This window comes from Echinops telfairi, unplaced genomic scaffold, assembly GCF_000313985.2.
Source record: "Echinops telfairi isolate 266 unplaced genomic scaffold, ASM31398v2 ScPeMD7_7457;HRSCAF=8495, whole genome shotgun sequence".
Taxonomy (NCBI): Eukaryota; Metazoa; Chordata; class Mammalia; order Afrosoricida; family Tenrecidae; genus Echinops; species Echinops telfairi.
In genome coordinates this window covers 4042497-4060270 of record NW_022111357.1, presented here as the reverse complement: position 1 = coordinate 4060270, position 17774 = coordinate 4042497, and the positions used below count along the sequence as shown (strand labels likewise).

Sequence of the window (17774 nt, the reverse complement as noted above, 5' to 3'; positions counted from 1 at the left end):
TTCATTCCAAAATGTGGCAGATACTCTTCTCTTCTAACAACTTACTAATGTTATCCACACCTGCCTAAAAAAATTAGGGCAGAATCCAAAGAATTTGGGTCGCAAATTTAAGAACCTGGATTCCTCTAAAAAGTATTAAGAATCATCTATCTAAGGAGCTGTTTTTCAACTCGAATGACACTTTGTTGCTTGGCAGCTGAAATGTTCTGTCTTTTTCCATGAGTTTGTTGTCTTGTACTGTGTTAACTTCTTGATACCCAAGCTTAAAGTTAGTGCCAAAGAACAAAATCAAAATGCAGTGCCTGTTTGTATTCCTAACACCTTTGTCTTGCCCCGTTTGTCTCCCTGTCCTTCTGCTCAGGTTCCATACTGCCCTCTGTAGGAAGCTCTGTAGGCAGTGTAAACGGATACCACACCTGCAAAGGTGAGAAAGATGTTTCAACAGTGCTTCTTTGTTGGGTGTGTTAGGACAATGTTCACGTGTGCATCTGTGTCTGTTTCCGTACATGTGGAAGAACTGCTGCCAGGAAGGGTGTGAGGGTGAAATGCTGGAGAAGCAACTGTGATGCCTCTTAGTTTCCTGGCTGTAGGCTGCACACACAGGTTGGCAGCTGGTGAAAGTAAAAGTATTCAGGAAATAGAGTGGGCCACTGGATAAGACCATACAAACCTTAGAGTTATAAAGCACATATACTAGACTTAATCTGGTCTAGCCCTCAACCGCTCAGGTGACTTCTCTGTAGTTTTGGAGCAAAGGAAGGGAATTCCCAAATCTATTAATCCTAGCAGTATACATACAGTGTGGTTGAGTTCTTTCACACTCTCTTCACTTTTGCTGCTCCCATGTTATTAAATATTTTAAAGTATGTATCTGGGTATATAGTACCAAAACCAAGTTAATGAAAACTCTTTTGCTTTATGTTTGTAAATATTAATTTTTATGTTATTTCCCAAGAAAATAATCCTCTAGCTCACTAGAATGAGTAGGAAAGTTGCCTAATCCTGACAAGTAATGTAAGAATGAGGAATGGAGGGGTGGAGGCGACTCATGTTTTGAGACTTAGTCCTATCTGATTCCTATTTCTATGATACTAGATCTGACGGAAATCCAGTGTGACATGTCCGATGTAAATTTGAAGTATGAGAAATTGGGGGAAGTACTTCGGGAACACCAGGAGAGCCTTCAGGCTATGCTTAGCAAAATGCAGGAAGTTCATAAGGAGGCAAGCTCAGTGCTACAGTGGCTGGAATCAAAAGAGGAAATCCTGACAGCTGTGGATGCCTCTTCATCTCCAACCAAAACAGAAACTGTGAGAGCCCAAGCTGAATCTAATAAGGTATTGTATTTACATTAACTGCATCCCATCCACTGAGACCAAGGGATTGACATGAAGAATGTGTATTGTACCCATTCCAGCCTGAGTTTCAGGGACCTGAGAGTGAGACATGGTCAACCAGCCATAGAGGCTATGATAAGCAATGTTTCAAATTTGAAATGATTACTATACCTTAACTCTTCAAAATAATTTTTCTAACTATGAGATTCTTATACACCAGATTCAGAAACAAAGCCAGGTCTTATTGCAGAAATAGAATAGCGCTCCTCAGATATATCAGCTCATTGAGAATGGGATCTCGTTTTCTGTAAGATATTGGAAGAGAGCAAAGCCATTCTCATAAAAGCATCTTTCCAACTTGTAAAGTGGTCTAAATATCTGTGATTATAGTTTATTATTAAGATAGACATGTGGGCTAGGAGAAATGTCAGAAGACATGAGACCATTTTTAAAAACCTAGTAGAAATATTCAACAAAATGTTTAATTTTCCGATTGTGAAGGTGGCATAACATCTTCTCCAACCATGAAAAAAATCAATTGTCATGGTATCTTGATACTATTAGTTTACACAGGTCCTTTTTACTGGGCAATGCTGATGTGTTATACATTTAAAAATAGCAACAAAAAGAATACCGTGGATCCTGCTACCCAAATTTTCACTTTAGAGTGAAAATTGAAGCAGAAAGTTTAATATCTTAAAATAACTAAGCAAATCATGGATAGAATCAAAAGTGGGAACTTATCATTGCCACCCCGTCTTCCTGTCATGTGTACTAGCACACGGCTTTGCTTTCTGTCTGACGTTTCATGACATACGTGGTGTTCTTTCTTGTAGGCCTTCCTGGCAGAATTGGAACAGAACTCTCCAAAGATCCAAAAAGTAAAGGAAGCCCTGGCTGGATTACTGATGACATACCCCAACTCACAAGAAGCAGAAAATTGGAAGAAAATGCAAGAGGATCTCAGTAAGTTATCACACAGATGTTGTAAATGCACTAAATTACTTGCCCTCCAAGCAAATACAGGATTTCAGCATATCTTATAAAACAAAGATTGTTTTCAGTTAATTTTCATAAGCCAGTGAGAGACCCAGATAGGATCAAAGAAGAATCTGATTAGGGAAAATAGTTTAGAGATTACTACTCAATGTGCCAGAAGTTAGGCTTACTGGAGCAAGTCAATTTGAGTCTGCTGTGTTCAAGAACTAGAAAGAGTGTTGACGAAAATACACTGATGATGGAAATGAAGAATGAGAAATCATTTTTAATTGTGTGATATGTTCATAAAACTCAAACCCACTGCTCCCATAAAGAGTTACAGCCCCGGAAAACTCAGGCAGCAATTCTACTCTGCCCTATATGGTCACTATGAGTCAGAATAGATTCAATGGCTGCAGCTTTGGTTTGGGTACCTTTGACTCATCCTTTTATAACTGTAACATAGTATCAAAACTAGGAAATTGACATTGGTATAGTCTACAGGACTTGTTCACATTTCACCATGTTATGTGATGTGTGTGTGTGTGTGTCTGTCTCTGTGGAGGGTGTTGTGTGTGTGTAGTTCTTTGTCGTTTTATACAGCTCTATTTGTGTTGCTGGTTTAGTTTTGTTTGTTTTTTTAAAGATTATTATTTTAATTGAAAAGTATTTTTTATAAATACTCCAGGAGTCATTTCCTGTATTGCACTAGGAACATAATTTAGGGAGCAGGCTAGTTGCTGGTGAGAAGAAAGGGATACATGCTCTCATTTCCTCTCTACAGATTCCCGGTGGGAAAGGGCCACTGAGGTGACTAAGGCCCGGCAAAGGAAGCTAGAGGAATCAGCCAGTCATTTGGCCTGCTTCCAAGCTGCAGAATCCCAGCTCCGGCCCTGGCTAGTGGAGAAGGAACTGATGATGGGAGTTCTGGGGCCCCTGTCTATTGACCCGACCATGCTGAATGCACAGAAGCAGCAGGTCCAGGTAAGCAATAGCACTTCATGAAATTGAGCAGAAAAATCAGAGTCATATGAGCCTAGATTCAAATATGCAAATAGATTTCATGTGACTTTAGGCAATTCATTAAGCTCTCAGAGTCTCAGTTTTCTCACTGTAAATGAGATTTTTTGACCAAATAATAATATATAAATTATCAAGGGTTCATGAGGGAGGGCAGGCAGGGAGAGAGGGGGAAAATGAGGAGCTGATACCAAGGGCTCAAGTAGAAAGCAAATGTTTTGAGAATTATGAGGGCAATAAATGTACAAATGTGTTTGATATGTGGATGGATGGATTGTGATGAGTTGTACGAGCCCCCAATAAAATGATCAAAAGGAGAGAGATGTTTATAAAGTGCTTACCTGTCGAATAGAAAAGAGTCAATAAGTGCATAGTTAGATTCACTAAAAAGATAATAAGATGAGAAGATAAGAGAATGAAGAATGCTTTCTGACTAAATTATTGAATTTTATTTGAATTGTAATCCCCTGTGGTAGTGATCCTGGTTAATTAATGCAGTATCTATTATCTCCTGGCCTTACTGCTGACTAAACCTAACACAATTGACTAAGTGCCTAACACTGGAGAAATTTAGGTTAATCAAAATTTTCGGTTGCCCAAAGTTGCATATTCCTTGTTATCATCATCAGTCTGCTGTGATACCAGATAACATGTAGCCTCTGGAAAATTGTGAGGAATAAGATTTTTTAAAGGAAAATAGCATCTTAGTATTATTATGAAAATAATTTTGACCTGCTGGACCCCCAGAAAAGGCCTAGGGACTCCCAAGTCCCTAGACTTAATTTGAGAAACACTGTTCTAAACCCACTCTTCTCCGTTCTCTCTGTTACATCCTTATTTAGGCCTGAGCCTTATCCTAGACCATGACAGCAGCCTGCTAATGGGTTTCTTTTTGTCCGTCTGCCATTCACAGTTATCAAATCAGCTCTCTGAATCCTTTATCTGAACATAATTAAATATTTCTGTGGCTCTTGGCTATCTGTTGAATAAAGTCCAAGTACCTGCTCAGTGTGGTCCATAAGACCTTACACAATCTGGTCCCATTTTGCCTTGCCAGCATCATCTCCAGTATTCCTTCGCATACCAAGGTTTCTACATACAGCAGGTCAGATAATTAGTTCTTTCCTAAAACATATGACACTCTTACTACTCTTGCTAATACTTTGTGAATACTAGTTCTCCTCCCACAATGCCTTCCACCAGCCTTACTCTGCTCTATTTGGAGAACTAACTCTTTCTTTACTGTCACCTATCCTGATTTCCTTCTTCTATCCTTTGTCATTCCCAGCAGAACTAAGCACCCTTACTCATACTTTCAAAACACAATGTTACCTTTCTTTTCTTTTTCTTTTTTGCTTTTATCACACTTTATTATAATTATACATCGATTTTTCTTTGAGTCATTATATTATTTCTTTTTATACAATGTAAATGCTGAGCATGTTCCATAAATTACCTAATTCATATAACAGCCAAGAATAAGTACTATTACAGTCATCACTTTACAAATGAGGAGGCTGAGGTTTAAAGAGCTGATTTCTAGGGCTAGTGAGTGTTAGAGCCAGAACCAGAACATGTCAGCCTGATCCAGAGCCTGTCGCCCTAACTACTTTGGTAAGTGCTATAGAGAATGCAAAAGAAATAAAAGGGTGGTCCTTGCTTTAAAAGAGCTCATTATCTAATTATGTTACATTGTAATATATAGATAAGTTCTATTTGGATTCCAGGAAAGGAACTTAAGGAGGGAGGGGTGAGGGTAGGAGATGGGCAATGTTATTGAGAGGTAAAAATGAAAAATCTTGGGGGAAAATCCTAGGTGTCAAACTCCCGATTCAGAGGTCTGGCTGTTACATGGCAAAGCTGATGAGTACCAATTCATACAACAAATTTCAGTTTTCCCAACCTAGGCCTCCCCTACATTCTGATGTTGAAACAAGCAGGACATATAAGAAAAAGAAATAAAATAGGCATAATCTGTCATCCACTTGAAATAAATTTTACCATTTCTTAAGTGATACTGCATTGAGCTATATAGCCTGGTCCTTGAATTTTTCTGGTTTATTCTCAAAGGGGGCCAGTGATATTTACACCATTCAAAATCAGTTTTTCTTCTGACACTGGTTTTAGTTAGGTCTATCTTTCCTTTCTAAATATCTTGGCGTTTCTTTTTCAGTTTATGCTGAAGGAATTTGAAGCACGCAGACAACAGCATGAACAGCTGAACGAGGCAGCTCAGGGCATCCTAACAGGCCCTGGAGATGTCTCTCCATCTACCAGCCATGTCCAGCAAGAACTCCAGAGCATCAATCAGAAGTGGGTTGAGCTCACCGACAAGCTCAGTTCTCGTTCCAACCAAATTGACCAAGCTATTGTCAAAAGTACTCAGTACCAGGAATTGCTCCAGGATTTATCAGAGAAAGTGAAAGCAGTTGGACAGCGACTGAGTGGCCAGTCAGCCATCAGCACCCAACCTGAGGCTGTAAAGCACCAGTTGGAGGAGACCAGTGAGATTCGATCGGACTTAGAGCAGTTAGACAATGAAATTAAGGAGGCCCAGATCCTGTGTGATGAACTCTCAATGCTCATTGGGGAACAGTACCTCAAGGATGAGCTGAAAAAGCGTTTGGAGACTGTTGCTCTGCCTCTCCAAGGTTTAGAGGACCTTGCAGGTGAGTTGGGGTGAACACAATCCTGCCATTATTGTTGGCAAGCAGAATAAAGGAGTGGGTTTGTGATAGTCTCAAGTGGGGAATCTGAGTGGGGAAAAAAAAATTTTTTTTAATCTGAGTGAATTACTGAACACTTTGATAAAAGTGTTCATCATAGAAGACTCCTGGTCAAAGAAGGGAAACAGAGGTTGGGAGAACCCCTGAGATAATTTTTAAAACTTAAACCAAATATATTCAATGAAATCTCCTTGAAACCAAACAATAGTCTATCTCAATAATATCTACCTTGAGCATTATGCTCTCTCAAGAACTACCTATAATGGATTAAGGTGACAGCAGCAACTTGAACTATACAAACTTCCGGAAGTCATGAATGTATGTTCATGGGGAACAGTTCCAACGGGGGGGGGATGACTGCACAACTCAGAGGATGTATTCGGTATCACAGAAACAGTTCCATTGGTTTCTGTTTTAATGGGTATATTCTTAACAACTATCACGGGCCCTAGGGTGACTTGTATAGCTTTGGGGCTCAGAAGAGTGCTAACATATCTCTCTTTTCTCAGTGAGTACTACTGTGGCTACTGCACATTGATTGAGCACCAGCAAGATGCAGAACTTTACACAGTATAATCCTTAGAGTTAAGAGCTCAAATGTAAATTCAACTAGCAGTGAGAATGTTATGCTCATAGGTCTACTCATTTGGAGTTGCATACATATTTTCATTGTTACCCACTTCCTTTATATGCACACACATTCACACAATATCTAGTTTATGTCTTCCAGTTTTCTTAGGATGGCCTGTACAAGAGCAAAGGCTCTTGTCATTACTTTTTGTCATCAATTCATTGACTCTTTTGTTCTGGAAACATTTATGACTTTTACTTTTTGCGAGTTTAGAAGTGAAAGCTTACTTCCAAACTACCTGTTCTACAAAAGGCCCTCAATTAATGTTAGTGACTTTCTTCCCCTTAGATTAGACCTTATGCTGTGCTCAGACTTGATTGATTGAAATTTCATTTTTCCATTTCAGCTGATCGTATGAACAGACTACAGGCAGCTCTTGCCAGCACCCAGCAGTTCCAGCAAATGTTTGATGAGTTAAGGACCTGGTTGGATGACAAACAAAGCCAGCAAGCAAAAATCTGCCCAATTTCTGCAAAATTGGAGCAGCTACAGTCTCAGCTTCAGGAGAATGAAGAGTTTCAGAAGAGCCTTAACCAACACAGTGGTTCCTATGAAGTGATTGTTGGTGAAGGAGAATCTCTGCTTCTTTCTGTGCCTCCTGGGGAAGAGAAAAGGACTTTACAAAACCAGTTAGTTGATCTCAAAAGCCATTGGGAAGAGCTTAGTAAAAGAACTGCAGATAGACAATCCAGGCTCAAGGACTGTTTGCAGAAAGCTCAGAAATATCAATGGCATGTGGAAAACCTCATGCCCTGGATAGAGGACTGTAAAGCTAAGATGTCTGACCTGCGGGTCACTCTGGATCCCGTGCAGCTAGAGTCTAGTCTGCTAAGATCAAAGGCTATGCTGAGTGAGGTAGAGAAGCACCGCTCCCTGCTGGAGATATTGAATAGTGCTGCTGACATCCTGATCAATTCTTCTGAAACAGATGAGGATGGCATCCGGGATGAGAAAGCTGGGATTAACCAGAACATGGATACTATTACAGAAGAACTGCAGGCCAAAACAGGGTCACTTGAAGAAATGGCTCAGAGACTCAAGGAGTTCCAGGAAAGCTTTAAGAATATTGAAAAGAAGGTTGAAGGGGCCAAACACCAGCTTGAGATCTTTGATGCTCTAGGTGCTCAGGCCTGTAGCAACAAGAACCTGGAAAGGCTAAGAGGTCAACAGGAAGTGCTGCAGGCCTTGGAGCCTCAGGTAGACTATCTGAGGAACTTCACTCAGGGCCTGATAGAAGATGCTCCAGAGGGATCTGATGCTTCCCAGCTTCTAAATCAAGCTGAGGTTGCCCAGCAAGAGTTCCTAGAAGTGAAGCAAAGAGTAAGCAGTGGTTGCATGATGATGGAAAACAAGCTGGAGGGGATTGGCCAGTTTCACTGCCGTGTCCGAGAGATGTTCTCTCAACTGGCAGACCTGGACGATGAGCTAGATGGTATGGGTGCTATCGGGAGAGACACTGATAGCCTCCAGTCCCAAATTGAGGATGTACGGCTATTCCTGAACAAAATCCAAGTCCTCAAGTCTGATGTGGAGGCCTCTGAAGCCGAGTGCCGACAAATGCTGGAAGAAGAAGGGACTCTGGACTTGTTAGGTCTCAAGAGGGAGCTGGAAGCTCTGAACAAACAGTGTGGCAAACTGACAGAGCGGGGGAAAGCTCGTCAGGAACAGCTGGAACTGACACTGGGCCGAGTGGAGGACTTCTATAGGAAATTGAAAGTACTCAATGACATGACCACAGCGGCAGAGGAGGGAGAGGCCCTCCAGTGGGTAGTGGGGTCAGAAGTGGACGTCATCAACCAGCAATTAGCAGACTTTAAAGTAAGTCTTATGCTTGTTTTTTAACCCTTTTCTCTCTAAGATGTCTATTTCTTTTCTTGTAACTTGGAAACTGAAATTGAGTAGACATTTTAATTTCTGTCCTTGCTTTCATTGCTCTCACTTTCATCACTGTCAAAGCACAGTATATGGAGACTTCTCAGTAAACTGAGCATTTCCCCACTATAGTTTATTTCAGTTTTTATAACCAATTTAGAATATAGCAAGAAATATCCCAGCCTTATCTCGTGATTTTCTGAGATTACAAACAAACTGATTTTATAAAGCAGTTAATATTTCTTTAGACCCCCTGATTTTCAAGATAAACATAAATTCATCTTTCAGAAATACTGAATTTACAGAGATTGGGAATGGGGTAGAGGTGGCTGCATAAGGTCAGTATGAGTAGAAATCAACATCATCAGTGGGTTTGATATTGTTGGTTGGTAGTGTAGTTAAAGTGTTCAGCTCCTACTCAAAAGGTCGGTGGTTTGAACCCACTAGCTACTTTATGGGAGAAAAATTAGACAATCTGCGTTTGTAAAGATTTTCAGCCTTAGAAACCTTATGGGACAGTACTCCTTTGTTGAGTTGGAATTTAAACAACAGCAATGAGTTTTTATTGATGTATAATTGATATATTATGGAATAAAATACAAAGTTCTCATAAATCAGGATGAAATATTATGTGCCAAAGAAATTTCGTATTTCCACCAAGCAGCTTAATAATATACTCCAATTTCCCCAAGAGTGTAAGTTCTCTTCCATTAAAAAAGGCTGAAAAACACTGCCTTAATTGCAAAACTATTTCAATTCTCTGCCTGAGTCAGTGTTTCTAGACCTGACACTTGTGAGTCTGTGTTAAAAGAACAGGGGAAATGCTCATTAGCCGGGTCAAGGGCTTCAAGCTATCAGTACTGTCTGTGCAGGCTTGCTTGAACCAAGTGAGCCTTTTGCCCCAAGAGTGAGGAGAGTTAGTGTTGACACCAGGTCAGAACCATGTGGCTTATAGAATCATTAACTTTGTAGACACAGTGCAAGTACAGAAAGGTGGCTGCTTCAGAATGATTCCTAAAGGTACATAGGAGATATTTGTTCAACATTAACATGGGACTCTGGCTGAAGGCCTCATTACCATGTTTGCAGACAATACAGTTTGGTGCAACAGAAATCATCGCATTTGAGTTTCCTGAGGTATCCAGATAAAGAAAACCCAAAACCAAACCCACTGCCATCAAATTGATTCCAACTCAGAGAGACCCTGTAGGGTTTCTGGGGCTGTAAATCTTTACAGGAACAGACAGCCTCACCTTTCTTCTTGTTGGGTTCGGCCTTGTGGTTGGCAGTTCCGTGCTTTCCTGACAGCACCACCAGGACTCTAGATAAAGAAAAATGAGTAGAAACAATATGAGCGGATAAGCTAATGATGTGACATAGAGATCACATCACAGTGTCTCTGAGGCCACCTTTGCTTCATCATATCTGCTTTCCTTGAAAGCAGAGCCTCGCTTTCCTACTGGCATACTTCACTTATCCAATTGGAGCTAGGTTGCTTAGGATCGCAGCATTGCCCACTAGTTTCTTAGGAAACTGAAGTGTATCCCTACAGGCTCCAAAATAGTTTGATCTGACTGGATTCTGGCTTATTTGAAAAATTATATGGTTATATTGCTTAACTTTCTATAAACCATGTTATGCATAAGTTTTCCTTTAATGAGTTCAGGTAAGCATTAGTATATTGCTCTCTAATATAGTGATACACTTGAGACATTAGGAGTTGCTTGTCTTTGTATGTATTGTAAGCCCTGATAGCTAAGCGGATTATGCATTGGACTGGAAACCACAAGGTCGGCAGTTCAAAAATCCATCAGCTTCTTTGAAGGAGAAAAATGAGACTTTCTACTCCCATAAATATTTATTGTCTTAGAAACCCACAGGGTAGTTCTACTCTGTTTTGCAGGGTCACTGTGAGTTGGAATCAACTCAGTGGCAGTGAGTTGGAAGATTTTATCCATGTATTAAATGTCTATAGATTACTGTGCAGTTTGAGTTCTGTGTTGGACTTATTGTTTTGAGCATCTATATTGTGGTATTGGTTGAATTGCCTGTATGTGACAAGTGTAAGGGGAGAGTGGTTTCTGCCTTTTCCCTGACTAACATGGTATCCACTATTATTTCTTATTGCTGTCACTTACCACAGCTGTCTCTGGTCTACTTTTAGCAGTCTACCCTTCCTTCTAAACTTCAGTGGACTGGAATTCGAAATAACCATCTGTTTAAATTGTGTGTTAAATACAATCTAGAATCTGTGAAAAAGTCTACACGAAAATGCCAGTTACTGTCAAGTTGATTCTGACTCATGGAAATTCCCTGTGTGCAAAGTGGACCTGCACTCCATTGGGATTGTTCAAGCTGTTTCTTTGAGCACCTCAGGATAGGCTCAACTGCCAGTCTTTCAGTTAGTAGTCAGATGCTTAATTGTTTGTACTACTCAGGGGCCCTTAGGGGGTTGGATTTGAAGACAAATAATCTTTTCCTTTTTACTTAATCATCCATTTCTGGAAGCATTTTGAATGTTGACACTGCTAAAAGATTTCAGTAAATAACTGGGCATTACTGTATTTCATTTTTATCTTAGTATATTACCTCAAAAAGTGTCCTGGTGGTTTAGTGGTTACACATTGGGCTTCAATTCGCATGGTCAGCAGTTCGAAGCCACCAGCAGCTCTGTAGGAGAAAGACTGGCTTTCTACTCCCATAAACAGTTACAGTTTTAGAAACCCACAGGGAGTCACTATGAGTCAGCATTGACTCCATGACAGTGAGGTGTTACTTCATAGGAATCCTGGTGGTGTGGTTAAGTAAGCACTGGCCTGTAACTTCAAGGTTGGTGGTTCAAACCTCTCCTTGGGAGAAAGATGAGACGATCTTCCAGTAAAGATTTACAACAAAGGTTCCCAAACATATTTGGCCTGATGATGTTGTTAGAGACCATCAAGTCAATTCCAACTTATAGTGACTAGAGTCGTGCAACAGAACAAACTACTGCTTGTCCTGCACCACCTTCACAGTTGAACTTATGTTTGAGGCCATTGTTGCTGTCATTGTGCCACTCCATCTTGTCAAGGGTCTTCCTTCCTTTTCACTGCCCTTCTGCCAAGCATCATGTCCTTTTCCAGAGACTAGTCCTTTCTGCTAACATGTCCAAAGTATGTAAGATGAAGTCTGCCATTCTAGCCATCTATCTGGCCTACTGCCCTCTTTTCATAAAAAAAATTACTCAGTGCCTCCCAAGCAATTAAAATTTTTTGTGTCCATAACTTAGGTGAAAGTATAGGTATCTGTTTTTGTAGCACCTCTTGGTTTGGTCCAGTGTCCCCCAAGGGTGCGTTTCTCCCACTTTGGCAAACATTGGTAACAGCCTCAGGAACCCTGTATAGATAGTTACTATGAGTTGGAATCATCAACTCGATGGCACTGGGTTTGGTTTTGGGGTATGTTGTTGTTAGGTGCCATCGAGTCAGCTCTGACCCATAGCAACCCTATGCATAACAGAGTGAAACATTGCACAATCCTGTGCCATCCTCAGAAGTGTTTCTATGGCTCACATTGATAACAGCCACTGTGTTAATCCAGCTCATTGAGGGCCTTCCTCTTTTTCACTTCCCTTCCACTTTACCAAACATGATCTCCTTCTCAGGGATTGGTCTCTCCTGACAACGTGCCCAAAGTATGTAAAGTCTTGCCATCCTTGCCTCTAAGGAGCACTCTGGCCTTACTTCTTCCAATACAGATTGGTTTGTATGTTGAGTCCATGGTATTTTCAATATTCTTCTCCAGCACACAATTCAAATGCATGGATTCATCTACGGTCTTCTTTTTCAATGCCCAACTTACACATGGATATGGTGCCGTGGCGATGCTTGGGCTAGGCACACCTTAGTCCTCAAAGTAGCATCCTTGCTATTCAGTAAAGATCTTGTGCAGCAGATTTACCTAATGCAATACGTCTTTTGATCTCTTGACTACTGCTTTCATGAGCATTGATTGTGAACTCAAGTAAGACAAAATCCTGGACAATTTCAACCTTTTCTCCATTTGTCATGATATTACCAATGTGTCACCTACATACCACGGGTCGTTAATAGGCTTTCCTCCGATCCTGATGCCACACCCCTCTTCATAGAATCCAGCTTCTCTGATGATTTGCTCAGCCTGCAAATTGGTGAGAGGATACAACTCTGATGCACACCTTTCCCAATTTTAAACCATGCAGTATTGATGATTCCTTTGTTCTGTTTGCACAACTGTATCTTGAACCATGTACAAGTTCCTCATGAGCACAAGGAAGTGTTCTCGTTTGGGGGTATATTACCTCATAATTTTCAGAGATCAATAGCTGCTTTTAGTTGCTTGTTATAACGGACTTATTTCACTGATCTGTAGGAACCCTCAAGTACCACAAATACTGTGGGTGTGAAGGCAGGACTTAGATACTGATGAGCAGGTCACCTGCAGAGTCTGTCTGCAGTGGAGAAGAAAGGAGAGGGCAGTGAACTGCCAGTAGAAAGGCTACTCTTGTGACCCGTCTGTGAGAGAATAAGTAGTCTTTATGAAATAGTCAGTGTCCCTGAAGCTGAGGCTGCAAATTAGAAACCCTGTCCATCCTTCCACCTCATAGGAAAGTCAAAGGCTTTGGAAAGATTTTGTCTCCTCCCAGCAAATCTTTGGTCAGAAGAGTGTGGGGAGGGCAATCTTGGCTGAGCTCATGGGAAGTGAAAACAATGAGAGGGAAAAGCTGTGTGTCAGTTGCACAGTTCTTTTTGGACCCATTCTGAGGACTGAGTCATTTTCATGATTTGAATGTTGAGTCCCTGAGGTAACATGCTGTAATTCAACCATAGTACTTTCTCACAGATCAAAAAGTCCATTTCAGCTTCAAATGAACTTTTTCCTTTAAAAAGGAAAAGGGAAAAAAGCATTATCTTAACATATTTAGCTCTTTTCCTTCTCCTTTTTTTTTTTTTTTAAATGGGATCGCTCTCAGTACAAAATCTGCTTAAGAGAAGATGTCGTGAAACCCTAGTGTCCGTCCGCACTGCTTTGTCCTAGCTGACACCATTGGAGCTAGTCCTCATGGACAGATGAGTCACGTCCTGCCGGTGGAGGGAGGACCCCAGGCTTACTTGGGACTGCCCAGTACTGCTGAGGAATCCTTGGAGAGGCAGTTCATCTCAGGGAAAAGATTTCCTCCTGAAATGAACATGGAAAACTGGAAGGCTTCCTTTCCCTCACTTGTTCCTGAATAGTCGATAGGACTGCCTTTTCTATCAGAGGGGATGGAAGAGTTCTTTTCTGCTCTAAAGAGGCAGAGACCTGGAACCTTCCTGAGTTGAGGACCTTTACTCCGTTCTGAAGTGGAAAGGAAGAAGCCTTTCCAGAAACTGTACGTCAGAGTATTGAGCATGTTTTCAGAAAACTGGAAGGAAAAGACTTAACTCTGGCTAATCTCTTCAGGAAGTTCCATTTTCCTGCACAAGAGAGTCTCTGATTATTGAGGAAAAGGAATTGTATGTACCTAACAGGAGACCAGCAAGAAAGGAGGAGCCTTTATTTTATGACTTTGAGAAAAATAATTCACCCAGAATGACCTTCCTGGGATAAGGAGAGAGAGAGATTTGAGATTTTTATCAGTCAAGAATTACCTACATACTCGAGTGTAAGCCGACCTGAATATCAGTTGAGGTACCCAATTTTACCACAAAAACTGAATTTAAAATGTGCTGAAAAACTCGGTTTATACATGAGTATGTACGGTAGCATGATTCTGAACCTTAACCCAATTATTCCCATACACCCCTACCTCAGCTTCTCCTTAACCAACCACATGGCCTCATAGTCAGAAAGTATGGGGTGGCTTTGCCATCATACTGTGAGAAATATTAAGAAACCAGATTGATTCACTCTGTATTATGTATTCATGGGGTTCATATGGTGCTGTTGGGTAAGCATTGAACTGCTAACCACAAGGTCAAGGGTTCAAATCCTACAGCTGCACCAAGGGAGAGAGATGGTCTTCTCTGTAAAGGTGTGCAGCCTCAAGAACCATATATAGAGTGACTATGGGTAAGAATTGGTTTGGTGGCAGTGGGTTTGGGGTTTTGTACTATGTGGTTTAAAGGAGCCCTGGTGACATAGTGACTGGCCGCTATCTAAAAAAGGTCAGTAGTTTGAACCCACCAGCCATTCTTCAAGAGAAAGACGTGGTAGTCTGTTTCCGTAAAGATGTATAATATTCATGGAAATACTGTGGGGAAGTTCTATTCTGTTCAGTTGAGTCGTTATGAGGCACAGCCAACCCTACAGTAACAAGTATTCCTGTATTCAGGCCAGGCGTCAGACTTGGCACCCTTACCTCTTCATGGCAAGAAAGAACAAGTGAGAAATAGGGAAACATTTAAGGTCTATGGATTCCTCACAAAGGTTAGTTTCACTAGTGATGCCTCTGAAGCACCCAGGCCAGCCATTCTCTCCCCTCCTGCTTCCGAGCCTAGGCTTCTGGGATGCAAACTTGCCCAGAATCCGGGCCTGCCTACACTAGACAGTCCCAGAAACCAGAACAGAAATTCCTGTAGACTCTTTGATTTGTTTTTTGTTTTGTTTTGCTTTTGCCTCATTTGAAAAGCAAGCTTAGCCTTCTCCAAAAGCAATTTGAAAACTCTCAGGAGATAGGACCCAGCATGGAACTGAAAGACTGCCAGCTTGCAGAGAGATATTTACTCCTTCTTTTCAAATAATTACAAAGACAACAGTATCAGCTTCCAGATACATTTTTGCCAGTTTGTGTGCTTGCCTGAGAAAGGCTCGCTAGAGAATAAAGCAACTGAAGTCAACATTATCTATCTGTCCTTGGAGAGAAGCAAAATCAAACTTAGTTTGGTCTGCCTTTCACCTGAAGGTTTATACAGCTCCAGCTTTACTGCAGCCAAGATAAATTAAATAGCCCATCCCCATCCTTCCGGTCTGTCTTTGGCCTATCATGTTTCTTTGTTTGTTTGCTTGTTGGTTTTTTGTTTTTTTCCATCAAACCAAGCTATTAAAGGAAATAAAATATCCTAGAATGTGACTTCTCAATTTTGGCACCATTGATATTTTGGCCAGATAATCCTTGGGTGGGGTGGCAAGTGCTTGTCTTGTGCATTACAGGATGTTTAGCAGCATCCGTAATTACTAGATGCCAGTAGTAAACCCTCAGTTGTGACAACAAAAAAAGTCCCCTGACATTACCACGTGTCTGTCCCCTGAGAGGCACAATTGCCCTGTGTTTGAATCACTGCCATCTAGGAGAATTGCCTGCCTACATGTGGGATATTTCCGATCCAGTTGGAATAGGTGTTGGTTGATTAAGTTAAATATTTATATAACAGACAGCCTCCTAGCAATCTGATTATAGCTGTGTATTGTAGCACCAAACCCGTCATCCTCAGCCTCATTTAGGCTAGGCCCTGGATTCTTTATTTTGGAGGGTGCTAATCTGTCTGATATAAAATCTCCTAGTTGCTTTCCCTGGTATGTAGAGCTTGGTTTGTGTGTGGTTGTTGGTGCAGGTGTTTGGTTGATGATGCATTTCTAAAGAGGAACTTCCTTTGTGGAAACATCAGGGACCTTCCTTGTTCTATGTCTTTAATGAGGGGACTACAGGCTGTCCGTTGTTCTCAGCCAAGGAGCTCTGAATTCAGCTGCTGATATTTATAACACTTATGTGACACCCTGCCCATCGTCCCCACCACCAAAGAATTCCAATGCTGTGTAATAATCTCCTCCCGTTCATCATAACAACTGGGTGGGGAGAAGGTGATGGAGGCTTAGGGGCCTTTAAGTGTGCTATATTGAACTCCCGACCCTGTTTCCAAGTACCAGTATTTTAAAGAGCAGCAGCACAAGCAAAATCCCAAACTTGCAGCCATTACCTCATTTTAAAGGAGACGCCAGGCAAAGTGAAGGATGGGTTTCACCAAGAAATTCTGTCTGGAAATTTTGATAGCCAGAGGAGACTTTAAAGGAACAAATGGACATACTCTCAACCAAAAGAGGACTAAACAGCAAGATTTGAATCTACTGAAATTCTTCACATGCAGATTCTGCAAGAAGCCTCGCAACTAAGATTCATCATCATGTGTATTTGTACAAGAAGGAAGAAGAATCTGTTTCCAGAAAAGCCTGACTCTGGCATTTGGAGAATCTGTACTTTTTGCTGTGTATTTGGTTCGTGAATATGGTTGAGATAGCTCAGACAAGATGAGTTTCTCACCATGTCTGGAAGTGATCTCTGCCTTAGCCCACTCACTGTCGGGTACTTTCAAGCTAGATGGCTGGCACATGAGTTATAAACAGGGAGCCTCGAGGAAGTGTGATGACTCGCTGTGAAGGGCACTTTATTGTTAGAGTTGTTTGATTTAGCAGGAATAAAATAAGTTCCACAGGGAGATACATCAGTTGACTGCACCAAAGCATCATTGTACCAGACGGCTGCCTCCCTGCTGAATGGATTCTTCCCAAGTCTCAGCTGTCCCATTTAGAAAAGCCTAGCTATGAGGAGAGTGTGTTCCCTCCCCACCTTCCTTATTACCTTTGCATGCTTCTAAAATATGAGTCTCTGGTATTGACTGTGGACGTGTAATGAGATACACTATTGCCCAGGCCTTCATGAGTTTTCCTGCTTCCAGTACTGTGGTTGAAATTTGGATCTGTAGTGTGGCTTTCAGAAGTTTAGCTACATAGGGATGAGATTAAGTACTACCTGGTAATGGTCCTTGAGTCCCTTTGTGGGCTAAGGAAAGAAGTCCACATTCCTTTCAGTCCATCCTCACTTACTAAGCCCTGTGCCAGTGGGTGCTGGAGGTTAGAAGATCTCTCACTAGTTAACTAAGCATTGTGGGACATGAACAGAGTTGCCATGTGGTATAGTAGTAAATGCAGAAGAGGGTCCTGAGTCTGCATGGTGTCTAATCCTAACAACCCCCTGTAATTTAGACATTTAAAATCTCAGTTTGCAGATAAAACTGAGGCTTGAAGAGGCTTAAGTAACTTGCTCAAGCCACATAAGCAAGTAAACATTTGAGCTGAGAATGGAAAGGTCTGTTTGGCACCAACGCTCATGCTATACCAGTGGTTTTTCAAACTGGGCAATTTTGAAAATTGGTTCCCAGGCATTTTTAATTGTCATGACAGAGGAGGCTGCTGCTGGCATCTAGTGGGTAGAGACCA

At 41.3% G+C, this 17774-nt stretch overlaps 1 protein-coding gene across 1 annotated transcript in view; it reads left to right on the top strand.

Moving 5' to 3' along the window:
* Positions 1-17774, top strand: part of MACF1 (microtubule actin crosslinking factor 1) — a 406007-nt gene that overhangs the window by 303585 nt on the left and 84648 nt on the right. Inside the window, exons 47-52 of the mRNA XM_004704946.2 lie at positions 362-424; positions 1096-1337; positions 2174-2303; positions 3100-3299; positions 5509-6004; positions 7039-8510. Coding sequence (XP_004705003.1) covers positions 362-424; positions 1096-1337; positions 2174-2303; positions 3100-3299; positions 5509-6004; positions 7039-8510 — 2603 coding nt within the window. The remainder of the gene's footprint in view (positions 1-361; positions 425-1095; positions 1338-2173; positions 2304-3099; positions 3300-5508; positions 6005-7038; positions 8511-17774) is intronic.